Below are 23061 nucleotides of genomic sequence, written 5' to 3'. Positions count from 1 at the left end.
AGCCGGTCCCAAGCCAGGCCGCGGTTGGCGTGAGCTCTTACTTGACTCTGCAAGGAAGGAGCGGCCGTTTTGTGCCTAGTGGATGTCGAAATGTCGGTTCAATGATTTTCTGCTCAGTTTGCCAAGCTGCCTTTGTACGTAAGTTATTGTGGGAGCGAACGAAGCGACCTTTTTGGGAAGAGGCTACGTCACGGGTTGTTCTATGGTTCATCAGCATCAGCCTAAATATGTCCACTGCACGAAAGAGGCTTCTCCCGAATTCCTTCATTTAACCCAGTCCTGTGTCAGCTGCGGCCACCTTATCCCTGGCTATATGAGCCGTGAATTGATGACCACATTCACGGGTCTTATGCGCAAGGTCTGGAATTGCTTGCATAATAATACGCACTACATGATTTATTCTGGACATTGCAGTATTTGTTCTCTGGGGAAGTTTCGATAGTTTAATGAAAATTGTTTCGTTTATGCGGCCATGAGTGCACACGAATCAGGAGCGTGCTTACTGGAAACTTCGAGAAGAAGGTTGCGGCGAGGGAAGGGCAGTGGGAGGTACCGTAGGCATATTACATTTTGAACTAGGTTCGTCGAAAAAGCAGGAATAAGTTGGTGCTGCAACAGAAAATTGCTCCCTCATAGATGACGTTCCCTCACCCCCCACCCCTCCCTGCCCCTCTTTCGTTAAAGAAGAAAAATTGCTGGCGGTTTAGCATTGCTGACCACGAAAGATTGTGCGAAAGCAAGTTGTTGCAGGTAGAGATGAACTATATAAACACCGTTTTGCCAGGAAGAAAGAAAAGGAAAGTGCACAGGCCTGCTCATTGGCTCAAGCCGAGCCACAATCGCTACCACAATCGCTACACGAGGCATGATCGGTTGCGGCGACAGCTTATAGTGCTCTCGGGCAGTGGCCAGTGAAGCTGATCGGTTCGAAACCCAGTCGCGGTAATATTTATTATATTTCTCCAGGTTTGCCAAGGTCGCCCTCATTCAAAGTCTCGTTTATTTCTCTCCATTTCCCGCATCACGCGACTAACTGCTTACGCCTCACCACACACCAGCATTTTCCAGATTATGAGGACAATAGCGCTTTCGCACTAAAAATAGTTTTATTTCACCTTCACTTCGCTTCTCTGTACGGTACTCTTAACGCGCATTCACACTTCACCAAATTTCCGGCGAGCGAAGCGGATTCGCTTCGCCGAAAAAAAGAAGCCTGTTCTCACTTACACCGCCCGCGACGGCGGAACCGACGCGGAACTGCGGCTGCTTCTCACTTTTTCACCAAAGCAGCGAGATCTGACGGCAGTTTCTTTTCCGGTGTTGGCAATATTCGAAGGAAGCGAGAGCGCGTGAGCCCCGCTGATAGTTCGCGCGCTTTTCTGTCTTCGGTTGCGCGGCTGCTGGCTCGTGCCGTTTTATCTACTGTATAGTTTTATCGCAGTCCTCGCTTCATTTTCAGAATGTGAGCTTGTAGCGGAGAAGTAATGGCGACCATATCAGAGGAGGAGATCGTTTAGATTCTCCTCTGCAACTCAGTAATGCTATAGATGCTGGAAGAGTTGCGAAAGGCGCATGAAATATTAGTACGCGCCGGATGCGGTGTTGGGTGCGCTTATCTTTGCAGGAACCCGTCCGTTTGGGCCAAGGCTGCAACCTCCTGCCGCTGCTTCGGGACCGGGACGTGGAGTATTACAGAGAATAAGGCCATGTGAACTTCGTCGGGACTTTATCGGTCTCGTATACAGAAAAAAGACACGCGATTGCGTAAGGCGATGCCTGTAGATCACCGCCTAGCACGGCTTATCGAATGAGGTGAAAATCTTATATTACTGTGTCGACGAGATTATGCACTGTTGGTTTTATTTCTTATTTTGATTCTCATGTCTGAGACAGCAGTTCGTAACGTGTACACAAATTGTGGAGTGCTAATATTGTAAACCGATTTTGCCCCTTTTAAGTTTTCCTTTCCGTCCGTTCATGGCACCGTCCGCCCGTGAGCTCCTTTATTTCGGGAGCTCAATGCTCTGCAGTTGTGCTACTCAGCTCCACGGTAGCATAATGGGTTCATAGGGCTAAAATGTTTTGTGCTTCGGTCCTTCAGCAAAGAAATTTGTCTTCGGGCGTTGTTAGGGACGTCGGTAGTATATCGAATAGTTTCGAATACAACCATCCATCCCGTTTCAGGCTGAATACGCGAAACGTACCCTGTACTGACACTCAAAAACATAACAAACATCGAAATGATCAGTACGCTGGCTTCGCAATGCGTAATACATGCGTCGTACACGCATGAATGAGATAAAAGCTAGGAGTGGCGCGCGAACGACCCGACATGTAGTGCATCGGAAAGAACGGTCCTCCACCTTATGGGTCACGTCCTTGAAATTTAAATGGTGCTCGTCGTATAGGACTGCGTGTTCCTTCATGGCATCAGGTAGCATCTCCACAGAGAAAGCGCCGGCCCGTACCGCTGCCATGCTTGCCGCCATACTGGATTTTGACCGGACGTGACGTCAACGGTCCTTCGTCGCTTCCGCGGCGAAAGCAGAAAAACGGGTCCCGGACCGATCGCCCTCGCCGCGCCGCTTTCCGCTTTCGTCGGCGTCAAAAGCGGCCGAATCTGGGCGAATCCGCTTCGCGCGCCGGAAATTTGGTGTAGTGTGAACGCGCCTTTGAGAACCCCCGTCGAGTCCGCCTATGACACGAATATGACAAAGATGTCTCGCCCAAGGAGTAATTCCCGCTTTGCAGATGCTGTCGGTGACAAAAAAAAGGAAAGAGTGCAGTGTTTTATTCGTGTATTTTTTATGTTTTTTTTTCACCCTTGGCGGTCATTTCGTCGTCAGCCTCGGGGTCGTCGCCGCGTCGCGCGCGGAGTCGGTCGACGCCGTCGGCGCGGCGCGGGTGGTCACGAGGTCGCCGCTTTCGGTCGAATCATCATGACCTGCCGGTTTCGGCGCGCCCGCGGCGCTCGCGCCTCCTTCCCGGCCGCGCTTGGTTGCGCGCCATTAATGACGCCTCGGCGGCGGGCCGCCAACCACTCGGCGTGCCTCGTGCGCGGGGGTTAACACGGGCGCTCGCGCAAACACGCCGCTTGTGGGCACGCCGTATGTGCCTGGTAGGGGACACGTGGCCCGCTCATCGCGTCGCCAGACTGAGGCGCGGTGCGCAGGGCACGCGTGGACGGGGAAAAGAAGCAAGCGCGAGAGCGACCCCCACCTCTTTCTAGTACCTTTTTGGAGGCAGCTCGCTCGAGAGCTGAGAGAGAACAAAAACGAGGCGGTCTAGTAGGGAAGATTGAGATCGTTGGGCTGCTTGCCAATATTTCTTGCAAGATTTAGAAAAAATGAAGGAAGGATAAAGCAAAGAAAGAAGCCTACAAAGAATTAAAGAAAGAAAGAAAGAAGGAAAGGAGTAACAAACGAACTCTACGTTGCTGTTGTCCTTGCGTTGCAAGATTCGTTGAAATAGTTGACAGCGACAGCCATTATACGGCTGCGATTAATGAACAATGTGCTGTTTTCTGCGAGAGATGCGAGATACAGGAACAGTACCTCATGCATCTTGTAAAGTGTGCACTATTCTCCTACCGGGGCGATTCTGAAATCGCATGCAGGTCGCGTGGGGACTGTGTCTGTCCTGTCGACACAATAACCTCCCGTTCCCCTGCAGTGTTATTTTCCCACTGCAAAACAATTGTCTGAAAAGGTCAATGGCACAAAATTCAGCGTTATTGAACATACAGCGCAGGCACAGGTGTTTTGCATGAAAGCTGACTGTTGCGCCAGGCATGTTTAGCCTAGCTGGTACAATGACTTCTGGGTCGTTCAAAGGCATTCTCTACATAGGAGTCGCTGTCTGACTTTGTAGAGTTCTGAGCACTGGCTTCAAAGTTCGTCTCATGTTCCACTCGGTGGGAAACCTGTAGTTTAAGTAGATTAAGTACTATTCGTGTATAATTTTACGTTTTGTGGCGACCGATGCTCTCGACTTAAACCGAAGCTCAATAAAAATTATCGGGGGCACCAAATTTCATTTTGTGCAGGTAATTCGATAGCATTAGCAGCTGCTGATGCCTTTACCGGAAGTGACATCACATTCGGTCTGGTGACGTCGCTTTTATCCAGAGAATGGGAAAGCTCCTGTCCGGTGACGTCATTTCGCTGCAGCCAATGATCGAATTTAGTTTCCGACGACACATTCTCTTCCCGATAAGGCTTCTAATGCCTTATCAGGCCTAATGCCTTAGTTCAGGACGCCACAGTGGTGGGGTTATGGGGATGCCTGTAAAAGATAGGCCCGGAGGCCTATCTTTTATGTTTGAACAGGTTTCTGTGGAACACCTGGTGCACGAAAGGAGTATAATTACGCGATTATTTAGATATGATAATTAAGGATCCTCTACAACTTCTCTTCTGCGTTTCAGTGCTTTTGTTAACGCCACCGACCAGATGGCCAGAAAATACACTGGACATGACAGTGATTGGATACGAATTGAGCAGTGGTGTTCCGCCCTTATTCACGGCAGCCAAACACTGTTCCGCCGCCGCAAGAAAATATTCCGCTGTTTAAGGTTTCCTCATCACCTAAACAAGAAACTAACCTCAAGAAGGTATTCTAAGCGCAAGAATTTTGACATTTCTGACTTGCATAATAATGTGAAACGTTGAAATGTTGATTTCGTACACTGCTGTGACTGGTAAGTTCACAAGAAGATGTTCTAAGCGCAAGAACTTTGACTTGCATAATAAAGAAAAACGTTGAAATGTTGATTTCGTACACTGTTGTGATTGGGACGATATTCTAAGCGCAAGAATTTTGACATTTCTGACTTGTTTAATAAAGTGAACCTTTTAAATCTTGATTTCGTACACTGCTGTGATTGGTAAGTAGTGCAGGAGGATGGTGAAGAGTGGGATAAGGAAAGGCGGGGAGCTTAAACAGTTTGCAACCCTGCACTGGGAGAAGGGATTAGGGGATATAAAGGGGCGTAGCACAAACCCCTCCTGGCCAAGAGATATTGTTGCCAGGTGCTGTTCTTTAAGTCGTATCTCATTATTATTGTTCATCTGACGCTCGTGCGCTCAAATTTCTGTGCACCCAACTTCGGTGTGCCGAAACATCGGTGCACAGGCGCTGTATAGGAGCTTCGTAGCTTTCATTTCCAAATACTGCCATTTTTAAACCTTAACTAGGCAGTACGTGCGCCCATTTCGAGGACTGCGCGGCAAGATTACGAAGACTCGCAAGAACCGCCAGAAAACGCAGTCCTAAATATGATACGTCAGTGCCCCAGGCGTGCGTCCTGTCGAAAACCGCTCCGCACGACTGCATAAGGTTATGCGCGCGCGCGTCTCATCGCATGCATGCAGCTGCGGGCGCGAGCCCTTCGCTTTTCGTGCGGCGATCAAAGTGTAGCGGGTCCCCGAGTTAATTCATCCTGCTCTTCCTCCCTTTACGCAGACGAGAGCAGCTGCGAGGCGGAGGTGAAGGCATTCTTCGAGGAACTGGGCTCCGGCTCGCCCGCCGACGTCAAGGATGCCTCCGAGGGGGGCGACGACGTCGAACACGAGCGCTCCATCGACACCGAGGTCTCGCTCCACAGGTACGCACCCTGCGGGGGGCGCTGATTCGCTGGCGCACCTCGTTGCCAGGTCTTCGTTTGACGCCGGTCGCTGCAGTGGCGCGAGAGGTGTGCCTGACATTCTGCCTGCTCCTGCAGAGTGCAACATGTTTTGTGAAGCGATAGAACTGAATGCTGTTACGTTCAGTCGAAAGTCTGAAAAGCCGTCTTCCTCGGGAGAAACGACACTTTTGGAGGCAGTTCCAACCACCGCCGACAATGTAGTACTTCCGCAGTAGGTGCACGGTGTAGTATCTGAGTGGTGCAATAGGAGAATGAGGGGAGCTCTTGACGACACGAACAGCGCGCTGAATTGTCGACCTTTTCGCCGAATGCGAAGCGGGTGCTTCGTCAAGTGTTCCTTCAGTGTAAGTGAAATCAGCGTGAATGCTGAATACATAAAACAGGAATAAAATGAATCGCAATAAAAAAATGAGGCCTCTTTAATGATAACGCGCTTATTGAGGCAGTTTGCTGAAATTTAGCCTGATTCACCTGAACGAGGGGAAGTACCTGAAAATAAAAAACAGCTCAAAGTGCCGGATTCGACGTCATGATATGCTGAAACGCGTGCGAGAGCCATCTCGCTACTGTTTTTCAAGCTGATTTTTCAAGCTGACGGGTTAACTCGAAAAAGGATTAAAATGAAAACGTGTTCCTCATAGGCTCTGGTCTGGATACAATAGCCCTGCAGCACTGCCTGCTATGCGTGGGAGGATGTTGGCTCCTGGCCTTCAGAGGGTGGTCACGGTTGATGTCAATTTTTTTATATCCGTTCTGCACCGTTACGCTCGTCTGACGGATACGGTTGCTGCTGTGAGTCATCTCGCGCTGCTCATACTTCACGAACATTGCTTGCTTGAACACAGCGAAAATGTATTTTCTCACACACTACTCGCTCATTCAATTATTCATCCAGACACACTAACTCGTTCTTTCAATCTCACTGACCACGCACTCACTTCACTCATTCAATTATACTCACTCACTCACTCACTCATTCAATTACACTCACTTCGCTCACCAAGTATCACTCACCCACCCACCCACTCAATCACTCACCCACCCAGCCACCCACACACTCACTCACCCACCCACTCACTCACTCACTCACTCACCCCCACCCACCCACCTACCCACTCACTCACCCATTCACTCACTCACTCACCCACCCACTCACTCGCTCACTCACTCACCCACCCACCCACCCACCCACTCACTCACTCACTCACTCACTCACTCACTCAATCAATCACTCACTCACCCACCCGCTCGCTCGCTCACTCACTCACTCACTTACTCACTCACTCACTCACCCACTCACTCACTCACTCACTCACCCACTCACTCACTCACTCACTCACTCACTCACTCACTCACTCACTCACTCACTCACTCACTCACTCACTCACTCACTCACTCACTCACTCACTCACTCACTCACACAATCCTGTCGCTCTAGGCTCGCTCTAGTTTCTACAGCATTTTTTATTTAGCGTTACTTCGTATTCACAGGTGTAAAGCGGGAAGCAACGCTATAGAAACGAGAGACCAGTCCAATTTTGTTCTCATTAAAGCTTTTTTTTCTGATACAACAACAACAAAAAACACCTTAAAAACGTAAAGCGAGTATGCGGGAGAAGTAGTGCGCGTAGAATGCGGTTTTCTTAACACCGAACCTCGCCGAGAATAAACGGACGCGTTGTCGCTGCCGGGACATTGTGCTTTGCGGAGACATGGGACGTCGACAACAAACGCATTTTTCTATCGCCGAGGTCGTGTCGTCTGACGCTCATAACAGCTGCCGTCTCCAGAGTAAACCGCTTTAGCAAGTTCATTTCCGGCATTTGTGCATCAGCCTTGGTAAACGTAACACGACGCTGTTCCATTAATATTTTCTCACTTTGAGCCACAAAGTGCAGATGTATGCTCTGGCAGACATGCTATATCTTGGTAGAGCACACAATTCTCTTTCTTTCTTTTCTCAGAACGAGGCAAACTCTCGGTACGTACGGGACACCTTGCTCGGTATTTTAGCAAGGGTATTTTGCGTCTAGATGCACGTTAGAGTGTCAGACGGCGTAGTTTCTCCGAGGCCGCCTGAACTCTCGGCGCTCGAGCACTGGAGAAGTCATCCGCGCACATGTTCAGACGCACCAAGCGTAGTTATTTTCTTTTCCTCCTTTAAGTTCCTCAAGTGAACTGACTTTAACGAGTTAAGTGATGTTGTTTTCAATTACGCGCCTTGGTACCTCAGACTCACAAAGAGGAAGTGAGAAATATGGAAGCGATAACCTTATTCCCCAGGATTGCCTTGAGAGAATTTCACTCGGCCACTCGGCGTTTGGCAGTGATTATAACTGGTCAAGTTATATGCGTTAGGTTTTATCCGGACTTGATGCGCGGACTGCTAGGAACTTGTGTTTGGTTGATAAACATGTATTATGCGAAAATGTGAAGGCCCCGTGTCGCAGAAAAGGCGGTGTAGGCGTCGCCATCGGCGTGACGGAAAAGTTAGGACTGGTCGGTTACAAGAGGCTCCCATAGATGGCGCCAGCCACACCAGCTGCGCATCGGAAGCCGCCTGACCATCGGGTTGCGAGTCAGACACGTGCATTGCATCTACGCTGCACAGACACGTTCGTACGGCTTGGTTAAAGACGGGCTTCATACTATTTATGTCCTATGATCTTTCACATAATGATTGTGATTGTGAAAGAGGGAACAGTGTCCGTGTCTGCGTGGGCAAGAGGAACTGCTGTCCCCTGATACCTCTAAAAGCCGGAGCTTAATGGTGCCTTCGACTGGTCGCTTTAGATCGCTCTAGAGCGCTCCGAGAGGAGACCGCACATTCGGCTGGTCGAAACCGGGCGCTCTGACTACATTCGGCTGGCTCTTTCTGAGCGCTCGCCTCCAGCTCAGAGCGCTCTGACTCGCTCCGAGAAAAAAGTCGGAGCGGCTCACATGATGATGGTGATGATGATAGACAGCTCTGCCCGACGACATTGTGGCGCACAGCATTTTGGAGGGCGTGGGGAACATCAGTTTTTATCAGCTTATCGCCGCTCATTTATTTTCTACCTTGATATTTTGCGCTCAAAATTATCTCTATTGGACTCATTTACAATGCAACTCGTCCGTGTGGAACTGATTAGGCCACTCCACGAGGTGCTTTTGTCTTCTCTGGGATGGGAGCTGGCTGTGCTGGCCGAACTAAACGAATAAAGTGGTCCGCTTCTGTGCCGTTGAGAGAATGGACTCACGTTTCTTCGGAAGTGTCCCATCAGGCGAAGCAGGCATCGAACGGCCGAGGCAGCTGCATTGTTGGCTGCTCCGGCTGTCTCCAGACAACGTCGCTGTGGCGCCGTAAATCGAACCGACAGCTTGTAGTCGGCGACGTAGGTTCTTGCCCTTATTTCCCGACGAATCACGGGCTTTGAAGAGAGACTTTTTGCGGTAATTGCTGGGGGACAATGCAATGAAATGGCGGGCGAGACGCCAATTATCCACGTATTCAAGGGCCACCGCAACGTATACAATGGGCACGCCTTTTTTGGGTCCCGTTAACAAGCAGGCCAAAACGCAACTTTTCTGTGGAATGCGTGCCGTCGATAACTTGCGCGCGTGAACCGCCTGTCGGAGTTATCCAGTGAGTTGCCAGATGTAGTCATCACAAGAAAAAAATAAAGAAAAACGTCAAGGTTCACTGTTTAAGAACGGTTATGGTCGAAGTTCTCTCAAAGGCTTAATGCAAGTGCAGCGGCGCAGTAATAACGAACACTTACCGGATAAGCAGTATATAGTCGCATACAACTCAGTAACAAAGCGGCAAATGACTCTTTCCAGCCAGTGGCATCTACCGATCGTTATGACGTCACGGTTAATGCGCGATAAATTCCCTGTCACGATTTCCCCCGGCCTGGTCCTCGGCTTGTCTGGGGTGAACTGCTCGGGAAAAGGGTCACAAGTGGGATTTTACTGCACGAGGCGGATTTAGGGTTGTTTGTCGGCGGAACGAATCACTGGCCCGTCAACAGAAACTGTTTGGTCTAAGACCCTTTTCCCACGCATTTAACACCAGAAAAGCCGAGCACCGGGCAGGGGGAAATATTGTACCCATTAGAAAACCGGTGGGCATACGGCGGCTTTGGGCACTGGGGATCGAACCCAGAACCTACCCGAATGCGAGGCGGGTGCTGTACCCCAAGGCCACAGCTTCGCCTACCGATCGTTATGACGTCACGGTTAATGCGCGATAAATTCCCTGTCACGATTTCCCCCGGCCTGGTCCTCGGCTTGTCTGGGTGAACTGCTCGGGAAAAGGGTCACAAGTGGGATTTTACTGCACGAGGCGGATTTAGGGTTGTTTGTCGGCGGAACGAATCACTGGCCCGTCAACAGAACTGTTTGGTCTAAGACCCTTTTCCCACGCATTTAACACCAGAAAAGCCGAGCACCGGGCAGGGGGAAATATTTTACCCATTAGATAACCGGTGGGTATCCGGCGGCTCTGGGCACTGGGGATCGAACCCAGAACCTACCGAATGCGAGGCAGGTGCTGTACCCCAAGGCCACAGCTTCGGCCTACCGATCGTTATGACGTCACGGTTAATTCGCTGCTAATCCCGTATTAACAGTAGCGTTACAGGGAATTAACCGTGACGTCATAAAGATCGGTAGACGCCATTGGATGGAGGGACTCCTTTGAGAGGCATTTGCCGCTTCGTTCTTGAGCTGTATCCGACTATAGTGAGTAGACATATCACAAAGGGCTGACTTCCGCAGACGTCCGGCCAAATCGTTTGTCAATCACGTCAGCTATCTAGCACGGCGAACTCTGTACGTCGAGGCTCTTTTCGCGCGGCTCAGCCAGCCTATTCTCGCAGACAGCCCCTTGAGCAATCTCTCCGCCGACAGTAAGCCGTTCTCACGGCGCCGCATTAGGCTAGCAAATTCGCGGCAGTCTGGCGACCTCCGCGGCGCGCATGGGCCTGATAGGCGTTCGTAAGGGACGCGGTGCAGCTGTCGGAGCTATTTTTAGAGCGAGAAGAGAGGCGCGTCTATGGCCCCCTCTGCGCTGGGCTTATCGAAACAACGGCCGAGAGCAAGCACACCCGCGGAGAGCGCATCGGCAGCATAGGCGGCACTCCCGCGGTCAGAGATGTTTGCGCAACGCGGCCACGAGGACACTTTCTGAAAGAGTGCCCGTAGCATTGGCTCTCTATAGACCATGTTCGTGAGGCGTTTCGAAAAACCTGCTGGCCTTCTTTACGGCCGCGTGAGTTCGATGTCTTCCTGCAAAGCTTTTGCTGGCCGTCTGCTGGGACGGAAGGCGAAGAATTTCGTTGGTGCATGCTTTCCGGTCGCTGGGCGAGTCTTATGTCGCGCACACACGCAAAGGAAACACTGAAAGAAAGAGAAAAAGATAGACACCTCAAAATTGTGGGAGCCAGTAAGTGCACCACTGTTATTCTCATGATACAAGTTGCTCTGAGCAACTTCATAAGCAGAACGCAAACTGCAGTCGGCTATCCCCGCCGCGGTGGCTCAGTGGTTAGGGCGCTCGACTACTGATCCGGAGTTCCCGGGTTCGAACCCGACCGCGGCGGCTGCGTTTTTATGGAGGAAAAACGCTAAGGCGCCCGTGTGCTGTGCGATGTCAGTGCACGTTAAAGATCCCCAGGTGGTCGAAATTATTCCGGAGCCCTCCACTACGGCACCTCTCACTTCCTTTCTTCTTTCACTCCCTCCTTTATCCCTTCCCTTACGGCGCGGTTCAGGTGTCCAACGATATATGAGACAGATACTGCGCCATTTCCTTTCCCCAAAAAAACCAATTAATATTATTATTATTAGTCGGCTATCCCCAGTTCCGAGTCCCTGACTTGCAAAGCTCGCCGTAATCTTCACATCCAAACTTAAGGGCCTTGAATACAGAGGTGTGTGCAACTGCTGAAATGCCACATACCGCAGATATGTAGTACGCAAGGATGGCAAGCTGCGCCAGTTGGCAGAAGTCGACGGAGGAAAAGCAGCTCAAAGATGAGATCAAATGAGGAAGAAGGAACAACCAGGTACAGCTCCGCCCGTGTGTTCTAGAAAACCTTTCGCACTTCACTCGCGCACTGTGAAAAAGAGGAGTGGCTGTAGTATGTACCATGCGGTGACCGCGGGCAAAAAGCTTACAGCCAGCAGTTTGCTTTCATTTCAGCGACTTTAATATCGACTGAATAAAAATACATCTAGTACAAACGAAGTTGATATAATACCACTTGCTAATGGCAAGAAGGGTACAGTAAAGAAATGCGGAGCCCTCCACCTTGTTAAAAAGAAAAAAAAGCGAAAAATAAAGGACAAGCGCCATGACAACGAGCCGTTGTCATGCCTGAACCGAAGCGTGGCCTCGTGGTAGAGCATCCGCCTTGCGTCCGGGAGGTGCTGGGTTCGATCCCCAGTGCCGCCGGGTACCCACCGGTTTTCTAATGGGTTCAAGGTTTCCCTCGGCCTGGTGCGCGGCTCTTCTGGGGTGAGATGCTTAAGAAAAAGGTGTTGACCACAGCTGATCACAAACTATGTGAAATTGATCAAATCGAGAGCATTAAAATTAAAGCAATTAGGTTCATATATCGTCGGTATGATCGCCATTTTTCACCTCCTTGTGCTTGGATCTCTTTGAATCTAGCCCCCCACCCCCCGTGGTCCATGCGCCGTCACGTGGATTCATTGAAGTTCTTGCACTGCATCGTCAAGTCACTTTATCGTGTCACACTGAATGTCTATTTTACCTCTGATATTCCCCGATCAACCAGGAGTCATCATAGCCTTAATGTTAAACCATACTTCGCACGTACTTATAATTTCAGCTTTTTTCCTTGGACATTTGGACATTGGAACTTAATTCCTGGCGTAACGCGGTCTTTTCCAATAAAGTCTTTATTTTTTAACAGCTATCGGTGCCACATGATGTTTTTTTATGTGTAGTGTTCATTGTGCATTGCTTCAATTTATTACTTACCGCCTATCTACCACACTCTCCGCGCTATATATGCAAACATGTTAGATGAAGTCTTTTCGTGTGTGTGTGTGTTGTACCCTGCCGTTTTTACACGAATTGTTGACCCCACTCCTGCAATAGCCCCAATGGGGGTGCAGTATGTAAAAATAAATAAAAATTGGCAGTGGCTTAGCTCACCTATGCCAGGATATACGTAGCGAGAGCTGTAGTAGCCCGCTGGTTACGCATGTTGTCGAGCAACGCTAACATATCTTTCGCTGTCGAACAGACTTGAACGAAGTCGCGTAAAGTTCAGCCATCAGATTTATTCAGAATAGAAGCCTAACGAAGTTATCTTCACGCGACGCCAACGCGGGATTTCTCTCTTCCTCGCGCCCTTCGCGTTTCGAACCGTGCGCGCCTGTGTTCTCGCAGCGCAGACTAGTCAGGCTGCATTCAGTCCCCCCTCGCGTGCGGTTTAATTAGCGCGCCTAATTTACGCTTCACCCGCGCATAAAACGAGGGAGAAGCGCGCGCTGAGAAAAGGGGCTCTGTCGACGTGGCCTTATGTACATCTCTGGTTCCGGGCTTTCTTGTGTCTTCGTTTTCGTGCACACTGTGCGCGTCGCCGTGGTCGACGCTTTTGCTAATAAAAGAAAAAATGAATTACGACCACTTCTTGCCTTATTTTTTATTTTCGTAGAGGTAAAACGAAATCTACTCGGCCCAAATTTTGGCCAAAAAACATTCTTTTTTGCATGCAATCTGTCGCTGCTCTTGTGGACCGCAAAGGCTCGCCACAAGTCTGAGAAGAATCCATTTGGCCGGCTGGTTTGTCTACGCGTCTACGTGCTCTTGCGCGTGGTAATACACGTTAGCGCGTGATACGTCATGTCTGCTGGAAGCCTCCTCGTCTTCAGCCCTGTAGTTAATGCGTTCTATGTAGCAGATTTTCGAAATATGAGAGCTAGTGCGCACATTTAATTCACTAACGATATGTTCACACGCTCTACCTGTCGAAATCTGCTATCGGGAGTGTAAGCACGCCCCGCCGCGGTGGCTCAGTGGATAGGGCGCTCGACTACTGATCCTTAGTTCCCGGGTTCGAACCCGAACGCGGCGGCTGCGTTTTTATGGAGGAAAAACGCTAAGGCGCCCGTGTGCTGTGCGATATCAGTGCACGTTAAAGATCCCCAGGTGGTCGAAATTATTCCGGAGCCCTCCACTACGGCACCTTTTCTTCCCTATCTTCTTTCACTCCCTCCTTCATCCCTTCCCTTACGGCGCGGTTCAGGTGTCCAACGATATATGAGACAGATACTGCGCCATTTCCTTTCCCCCAAAGCCAATTATTATTATTATTATTATTATTATTATTATTATTATTATTATTAGTGTAAGCACGCTTTAGCGTTTGTTTCAGGACACTTGGTTACTGCTAATGTCCTCTCTACGTCTGAGACCAAAACGAAGTCTTCCCTATGGCTCAGGGTGTGTAAGTGATGGTAATAAGGGCTTTATTGGGAACCTTTAAGTTAGACAAAAAAAATGCGGTCCACAGTCGAATGATCACGGTATTTGCTGCTCGCAAAAGTGAAGCAACTTGCAGGGAATCGAAGAATACCGGCTGTTTGAGTCGAAGCTTCAGTGAAACATTGACTAGCCAAGCAAACAGCCAACGCAACAGCTGTGTACCTCCACACTGCAAAGCGATTCGATGCGAAGACTTTAGTGCACTAAATAACAGGAATTCGTGAGAGGGTTGCGAGATTGCTTTGAATCCCTTTGAATTGAAACTTCACTGAAGTATTCAGAGGGACTTACAATTATTTTATTCTTTTTTCAGGATTTCGGACGCTGATGGAGAACTAAAAGTGAACAGAGTCGGTGAAAGGCCGTTGGCACAAACGCTTCTGGACCACAACGTAAGTTGAAAGACCGGTGAAGAAAGTTGCAGTAGCCACCTGACACGTGTACAGTACTGTATGATGCACTGTTAATTCGCTATTTGTTTTCACTTACATGATGGCTAAACTACCATTAGAGCATTAATGCGTAGCGGGTGAGGGGTGGGGGGCAATGCGAACAACGTTTTACAAGAAAACTTCTTAAAATGCGTCAAGGGAAACAATACAACTTCAAAGCCAAGGATGCAAACCTGCAGAGAAAGCCACAGACAATACAATGTAAAATACTCGTCAGGAAAAGCAAAAACGATGGAAAAAAAAACACATGGCACTACGGTACTGACTCACCATACTCTCAGAAGACAAGTACAACATTCCTCTAATGAATGTAAAGCAGCCAAAGCAACGCAAAACAAACAGTACATACACAGTACGCAGTACAGTATGCAATAAATAGTTATTGACGCTACGTATAAAGAAAACATTATTTTTGTCCGAATTTCAAAGCAATCTGCAGGCAGGAGACTGCTTTCTTTTACTGCTCTCGAAAAGAATGAATACTGAAGGGTATTTGTCCTACAGTAATATCAGTGAACCTTCTTTGAATTGTCGTATCGAGCTAAGATATAGAACGCCTGTTAGATACGTGTTTTGTTAATGTCAGTCCTGTAAATAATATTTGGATTAGAAATTTTAGCCTCAAGTTCTTTTTCCTGATATGAAAGGGCTGCTATATTTCAGCGCTGCTTTAATACCAGGCATACCTGGGATTGTGCCGCAGTTATTAGTTAAGAAAACCTACCCGAAGCACTGCGCATGAATGCGCGAACACGAGAGCGATAGCTCGTAGTGAGTCTCCACAGTTTATCGGTAAAGATTAAACTGGAACTCGGAAAGTCCACAAAAATAAACAGAACAAAGAATATATACAATAACCGCTACCACCGTTGCTGATAATAATAATTGGTTTTGTGGGGAAAGGAAATGGCGCAGTATCTGTCTCATATATCGTTGGACACCTGAACCGCGCCGTAAGGGAAGGGTAATAAAGGGAGTGAAAGAAGAAATGGAGAGAGGTGCCGTAGTGGAGGTCTCCGGAATAATTTCGACCACCTGGGGATCTTTAACGTGTACTGACATCGCACAGCACACGGGCGCCTTAGCGTTTTTCCTTCATAAAAACGCAGCCGCCGCGGTCGGGTTCGAACCCGGGAACTCCGGACCAGTAGTCGAGAGCCCTAACCACTGAGCCACCGCGGCGGGGCACCGTTGCTGCAACTAAAGAATCGTTGCGATCAGCGTCAGCTCCGTTTGCCGCGAGATGGCATTGCTTGTCCATCGATAAGTTGATGGTGAAATGATGATATAGCCACACCTAAGTCGTCGTCATCGAGTAGGCATCTTTCTTATAACACGGCGCGAATCTGCCACAAGGACACAAGAACGTGTTCCAAAGAATGGTTTCGCGCATAAGACATTTGTTAGGTTGGGGCAACCTAAGAAGAATGAAAAGTAATAAGCCCCTGCCTGCACTACTGACGTGCAACAGGCTTAATCCAATCTGAAAATAAATGAAAAGGCCCGAATGCAATGATATAATTTTGCCACCCGTAGGTAGGGAAAAAGGAAAAAAAGGGGGGGGGGGGGGGCGTAAAAAGCTACATAGCGATCCACAGCCGGGGGAGCAGTCCCGGAGAGACTCCCCTGGGACGTAGCGGAAGAGGTTGGATGAATGGGTTATGGGAATTGGGATGGGAATGGGGGAACGCATAAGAAAGAAGAACAGAAGGGAAGTAATACTTCGCCCCAGTAGAATTAAGACTGCGATAACAGTGAGCACGCCGTACTGGGAATTAATTACAGCCGGGCCGTTTCTAGCCGCTGTATCCTCGTTGGAGTAGGTTGTGCGGGATTCTGTTTAGGCTGTAATTTTGTACGAGTGCGTTTACGGAGACTAATGGCACAATGCCCCCCCTCTCTCTCTGACGACGCCAGGACTGCTTCCTCCTGGATGGCGGCAGGTCAGGAGTCTTCGTTTGGGTCGGAAAAGGAGCCAGCCCCAAGGAACGCAAGGAGTCCATGATGCTGGCCCAGGTGAGGGCTTCTCTCATTATTGAGTCGAGCTTCCTTCGATATCACTATTATCGCGAGGCAACTATGGAATATTGGAAGATACATTCATAGACATATTGATCATGGGAAGATCTAACCTCACCATTCGTTACAAAATCTTGCTTTTACAGTTTGTCTCGCGCTCCCGCCCAGTCGTTAAGGCCGCCATAAAGACCCAAAAGGGGCGGGGGAGGGGGGGGGGGGGGGGCGGGGGAGCGGTTGTTCCTGTTTTTTTCCATGCTCCTTTTATTGTTTTTGTCCCCCAAATTATCTTACCTCAATTTATCTTGATATTTAGAGCCGCCTCCTCAAATCAGTGGATAGCTGGGCATGCGCATTTGATTCCTCGAGCACATAATTTGGCTCCCAATTTTTTCAGTTGCAAGCTAACGCCCGTCCCGTGTTACTCTAATGTCCTTTTTCTCTCGCGCTAATCCCCCCTCAATATCATCACTTAACAACTAGCTCAAACTCCCACTTTGCCCACTGGTCTAGTTGTGGCATAAGTGAGGTGCTGGCTGGAGGTAGGCCCGGAACTATAGCATGGAGTTTTCCGATAAGAGCTCCTTGGGCGTCGTCATATTACTCGCTGGACTGTTGTATGCATTTGACGCTAAAACACGACGATAGAAGCGGCAATGCAATCGGGTTGCAACAATCCAAAGAGGAGGCGTTTCGACACCTCCGCCGCCCGATGGAAAGATCTCTATATGCTTGAACTGATCCGGATATACCTTATCTGCTCTTAATTCCAAGAGACCCCTTGTGCAGTTGACGCGCAGTGCTGGAGGGCACCTCTGTGACGTTTCAGTATCATTTTATATTTATTTTTGCTTTTTTTTTCTCCTGCACGTCAGTAGCGCAATTGTGGAGTTCTTGCACAGATCTTCGCAGAGTATCTCTCAACGCCGGGATGCGCATTCAGGAAGAAAGAGAATTAAAGTTTCATCTAGTTTACTTGTTCTGAAAACCTCGTGGACATCTGTACTTTCCCATGCACATGCGAAGACTTGTTCCTTGGGGTTTCTGCGCATGCATGCATGGTGAAGTGAAAGTGCCCATGTTAATCTGCTCTATTTCCCCGGGTGCTTGTTCCGCGCAGAAATACCTCAAGTACCGGGGCTACCCGGAGTGGTGCCAGGTGACGCGCATCATTGGGGGCGCCGAGCCCCCCATCTTCAAACAGTACTTCGCCTCCTGGAAGGAACACGAGCATAGCTTCGCCGCAAGGGGGCGCTCAACCGCATCGCAGGTAAGCGCTCGCTACGTACGATGCTGATGCACGCACACCTGCGATCCACGTGCCTGTCGTTCATCAATCGCAGGAATGCCTCTTGAACATCACTTTTAGCCTGGTTGCGTTCTTAAACCTTATACTCTCTTAAATCACTTCCTCTACTGATGTGAATCTCTAAGAAATATTACTGGCCTTTCTTCTTGTAATAGCCGTCATCTATTTACGTAATAAGCACTGCTTAACGGGCCTGCTTTTTCAGTACACTACGAAAGAGTCCGTTTCTTATCTTGCTGTGGAATACAGTCGAGCCCGGATATATCGAATTATTGTTTCTATAAAACAGTCAGAACACCCCTTTGAGTATTACCGTGCAAAATACGTTTAAGTGCCCTTCATCTATCGGCGCTCTTCGATCCCTTTTCACACTCGGAGACGGATCGACTGTGCAGCCTTGAGCAGCTTCTGGCAGTGCTAGCGCTGTGAAACGGGTGACGAGGTGAACGTGAGGAGCATTTGAAAGTGGCCTGGGGTCTCTCCTACGAATTTCCTGTGCCACATGGCTGTCTTGCGGTGAAGCCGACCAAAGACCTTGCGGCAGCCTTCGCCTGGCATGCTTCGCTGCCTGAGTCGTTGCTGAAACCAACCGTACCTTAGTTTTAATGAAACTACTGTATTTATAGCTTACCGGCAACAAAATCTAATATCTTTTGATAGGCAGTGGCTAGTTTCAAACGATCTTCCGCTGCGGATTCGATGCGAAGCAGGTTAGGCGTAGAAGCGCTTAGCGAGCTGTGTGCTGCCAGCACGCCGGCGGGCATCACGTCCCTGCAGGAACGCGCCAAGCATGGACGCGATGTATTCTTGCTTATAGGTTACACAAAAACTTTTCTATTGCCATTTTTAGCGTGACAGCGTTAAGGAGCTCGTGTTGCAGAAAAGCCGGTGTCGTCGGCGGCGTTGGCCGTGAGCGAAAAATGGCGAATCTCGGTGAACACCTGAACCGCGCAGGAAGGGAAGGGATTTTCCTTCCCTTACGGCGCGGTACGGGTGTCCAGCGAGAATTATGAGACAGGCGTCATTTCCTTTCCTTAAAAGCAATTTTCATTTCATTTTCCGTCCCTTGCGGCCCGGTTCGGGTGTCCACCGAGATATGTGAGACAGCCGTCCTTTCCTTAAATTGTCCAACGGGCCACGAGTCGTGCCTAACGGCGATGGCGTTCCGTGCACTGCTTGGCAACGCTGCAACACGCTGTTGAGTCTCACTCTTAAAGACGAAGCTTAGGCGTCCTCCAAATTTTTTTATATAGCGAACTATCGATATTTTGAACTATTTCGCGTTCCTCTTCGAATTTCATATATTCGTGTTAGACTACAACAAAGGCTTTCTGCTGAAATTGGCCAAGACCTGGGCGAACCGGTGGTGATGGTGGCGAAGATGAACATGTTTTCGGAACATCACTTCACAGCGCACAAAAGATTAACACGGTCGGACACAAAGACACAACAGCATGAAATGTTTTCGAAAGTTATGACCGCCGCTTTTGCTGAAGGACATCAGGGTTTAAGGATTGGAAGGAAGGAATACGAATCAAGGTTACGATCCCTATTGCAGATCCGCATCGCCAGTGTTCAGGAACGTACAGCGATTACGTGTTGTGTAGGCGCTGATCGCTTCACAAATCAGCGGTAGCCACAATCAATGAAGCCACTGACCGATAACCTGGAAAGAGAAGCTGAAAACAATTCTAGAAACCGAACGCTCTCTACCCATGCACGCGACTGATAGCACACTGCGCTGGCCGCAGATTTTGCGCGCGAACGCAGCTGCCGCAATTACTCAGTGGCTCTGACGCTCAGCAGCAGGCAAGCACGAGATCCCGAGTTCGATTTCCGGCAGTGGTGGTGACAGTCCATAGGAAGCCAAACGCAAAAGCGTTCGTGTACAGAGACCTTGGGTGCACGTCCAATAGGCCCACATTGCCGAAATAATCTGGAGCGATTGTCCACCACAGCGTTCACCACATCGCGGCGGCTATGACAGGTGAAGTTTTCTTAATTGAAATATTGCACGTGAGGGGCGACAAGACGATTAGAGTGATTGTATTCAGTGTTACTATGACAATTAGAAGGTAGCTACGTTAAGAGGTATGCTACACTGACACGCTACTTTTGTGAAAGCGCGCAATGCTAAACTTTCCAATGCGTTCAGTGATGTGCTGGTAACGTAGTAAGCGGCGTGCGCCGATGTGCGATAATCGCGTGTTGTGCCGGCAACGGAAACTCGACGTGAATCATTTTATCGACATGCTCCCTTTTTGCTCGGCCAGAGATGGACAAGTCGTTCAACGTGAGCGACTTGCATCGGGAGAAGAGGCGTCTGCTGGCCAAGAACCTGGCAAAGCCTGCTGCTTCATGCCCGACGACGGATCCGGAAAAGTGGAGGTGGGCTTTGCCGCAGCGCAATTCGTGCATTGGGTGGGGTTCATGTGTACGCGCCTGTCGTTGATGTTTACCAGCGGGCGTGGAGATAATACCTCGCCCCCAATTACATTTAATGAATTTAATCAAAACTCCGGCTATGTTGGCCTATTTAGAAGCTTTGATGCAGTTAATACAGGACTGTTTACAATTCTCAATAGAAATAAACTGTGCGGCTAGCGAGGGAATAAGCCAATGAGGACTACTGACAACAGGACTCCATGCCTACGCGCGGATGGTCTCTGCGCCAGTGTTATTTCCATTGCTGCATTTACGAAACTCTTAATCAAAATTCTAACATGTCTTGCAGTCAGTTTCGTGGAGGTTATGTATCCGAGGCTCTGTTGATAGGCCTTGCTGATTAGCACCTCGTAAGTTTTCTTTCTGCGTGTTTTGAGAAGCCCTGAGATGTTCAACTGAGCCCCTGCAGGGGCATGATGATCAACTAATCTTCGTGTTTTTGACAAATCAGGATATTTTATTTTAAAATGTCAGCGATATGCAGAGTTTGCACGATGAGCATAATCGAGGAACTCATCATTGTACATGGACAGATATTAATATGTGGTATTGTGCATATTTCTGGGCAGTGAGCAAAAGGACAATGACATCTTTTAATCTGGACTCATTTAAGCGGAACTGATTAAAGGAATCAGAATAAGGAGGACGCTGAACGGCAACTTCAAATTTTTTTTTGTTAATTTCTGGCTTTTAGAACGGACAATCTACACTATGAATTTCACGCACCTCCATTCCTAGGTAGCAACGACAAAATTTGTTGTGCTTCAATTTTTGCTTCCGGTTTGACGTTACCGTGTCCACCGCTAACCCGTTTCTCGGGAGCACTCTCTACAACGTGCCCATCATGTCGAATGCGCTTCAAGGAACCCTTAACATAATCTGATATGTGGTATTCTACCAAAGTGGATCTCACAATGGGTGCGAATCCTGGAAAGTGGCGCAAATCTTCCGCGCACAGCGGCACCAGTGTACATGAATTTTGCTAATTCTATACCGAGTGCTCATCGTTGGAATCGGTATGCCACTTTTTTTTTCAACATCGCGAATGCTTACCAGCTCTTGCTTACTCTTGCCAGATTTTTCGCGTTGAGAACTTCGAACTGGCGCCCATAGACCCTGCCATCTACGGCTTCTTCTTCGGCGGGGACAGCTACGTCATCAGTACACCTACAAGAAGGGCTACAGCGAGCGCTACATCATATACTTCTGGCAGGTGAGCGCACTTCGTAAGAGGCTCTGATACGTGAGTGTACTGTTGCTCTAAAAAAGATAAGAACGATGGACACAACACTTCTTGTATAGTAATTTGTTTGGTTTGTTATGCTGCTCACCTCGACGTATGACGAGTGAAGAGATACAACGGACAAGTCGGGCGTTTCAAAGCGTTTCACTTGTTATCTGGACCCGGATTCGTCTTGCGACACGGACTGAAGAAAAGAGAGAGCTTTCTTTGTCGAATGTAGCGTGTCTGACTCTGCAGGGTCCAGTATGCTAGCCCCGGGGGCTTTCTTATTTTTATAACGCCTATAACCACAGCCTGTCCACTTCCATCATTCAATCTAGACTTGTAAATATTCTTCCGTTAATGTGTATTACGCATAGGTGCATTCGGGGCTCTTGACGGGTGGTACACGAGGGTGCCTTAAAGTGCCTGCCTCGGCTGCCTGCGGGTGTCGGAAGAAGACCGAGAATAATAATAGATCATCATACCGTGTGTGCCCCGGGAGGTCGTTTTTATGACTATTTATGTGTTTCTCTATCGTTCAACAAATAGATAACTGGAATAAGAAAGCTACGTGTCTTAAAGTGCAAGTTGATACTAGTTGCAAACCATTAACGCTCTGATCTTTATTCAAGTGTCTTTTGCGATCGCCTGGCTGGGATCAACGTACATTCATCAATGACACTTCGGTGCCCGCGCAAGTTTTCTTTAATGAAGCATTCAACTAGCAGCTAACCGTCGAAGTTCGCCTGCTGTCCCGGGGCTCTGTTTGTGCCTGCACACATATCTTGCTGTTTGAAGCGAAACAGTTCACAGGTCAGCACGTCTGAAAGCGTTTAGCGTGTACAGTGCGCTCAGGTGTGTTTAACTAAAGCACGTTACAAGCTGACTGCCTGCAGAAAACTTCCTGTAGCGCTTAATTTAGTACTGCGCCAGAATCATAGCATCCGACCTTTGTTCTCCTTTCCACGACACTTTAGTCTGTTAATTAATCTTTATTACCCAAATGATGTGCCATTTCTGTGCAGTGTACATGCAGAGACCGCACAAAAGCAACTGCCACGGCGTTTAAAAGAAAACTGTCTATTGAAATAACCTGAAACGCCTGGTATGGATGGGGTGAGGAACCCTGCATAGAGCATGTATAGGCTCAAGCACGCTCAGCCGCCCGTAGTCAACACCTGCTGAAATAATTTTCGTAGCATTTTATTTACATTACTGCTTTGGTGAGTGAATTGTAGTTTGTGCTAAATGGTTTTCGTTTCTGACATGCGTGCTCAAACTCTGAAACCGCAGGGAAACGAGAGTAGCCAGGACGAAAAAGCGCCTCAGCGATCTGGGCCGTGAAGATGGACAACGACCTCTGCGGCAAGGCCATCCAGGTACACACGGCCGAAAGGGGGGGGGGGGGGTGTTACCCCCTAGGACCACTAGCTGCAGCCCTACAATAATCCGTGTTTGCCCTTA

General features: G+C 48.9%; 1 protein-coding gene across 1 annotated transcript in view; it reads left to right on the top strand.

The window, feature by feature from the left end:
• The window catches only part of LOC144125465 (gelsolin, cytoplasmic-like), a 91959-nt gene that overhangs the window by 56331 nt on the left and 12567 nt on the right, over window positions 1–23061 (top strand). The window contains 11 exon segments of the mRNA XM_077658849.1: window positions 5464–5605; window positions 14464–14542; window positions 16520–16618; window positions 17739–17853; window positions 17856–17888; window positions 20201–20263; window positions 20266–20315; window positions 21449–21530; window positions 21533–21585; window positions 22891–22915; window positions 22918–22976. Of these exon segments, the coding sequence (XP_077514975.1) occupies window positions 5464–5605; window positions 14464–14542; window positions 16520–16618; window positions 17739–17853; window positions 17856–17888; window positions 20201–20263; window positions 20266–20315; window positions 21449–21530; window positions 21533–21585; window positions 22891–22915; window positions 22918–22976 (800 nt within the window).

Source organism: Amblyomma americanum, chromosome 3, assembly GCF_052857255.1.
Source record: "Amblyomma americanum isolate KBUSLIRL-KWMA chromosome 3, ASM5285725v1, whole genome shotgun sequence".
Taxonomy (NCBI): domain Eukaryota; kingdom Metazoa; phylum Arthropoda; class Arachnida; order Ixodida; family Ixodidae; genus Amblyomma; species Amblyomma americanum.
Note: the sequence above shows the minus strand (reverse complement) of the source record. Positions and strands in the feature narration are given on the sequence as shown.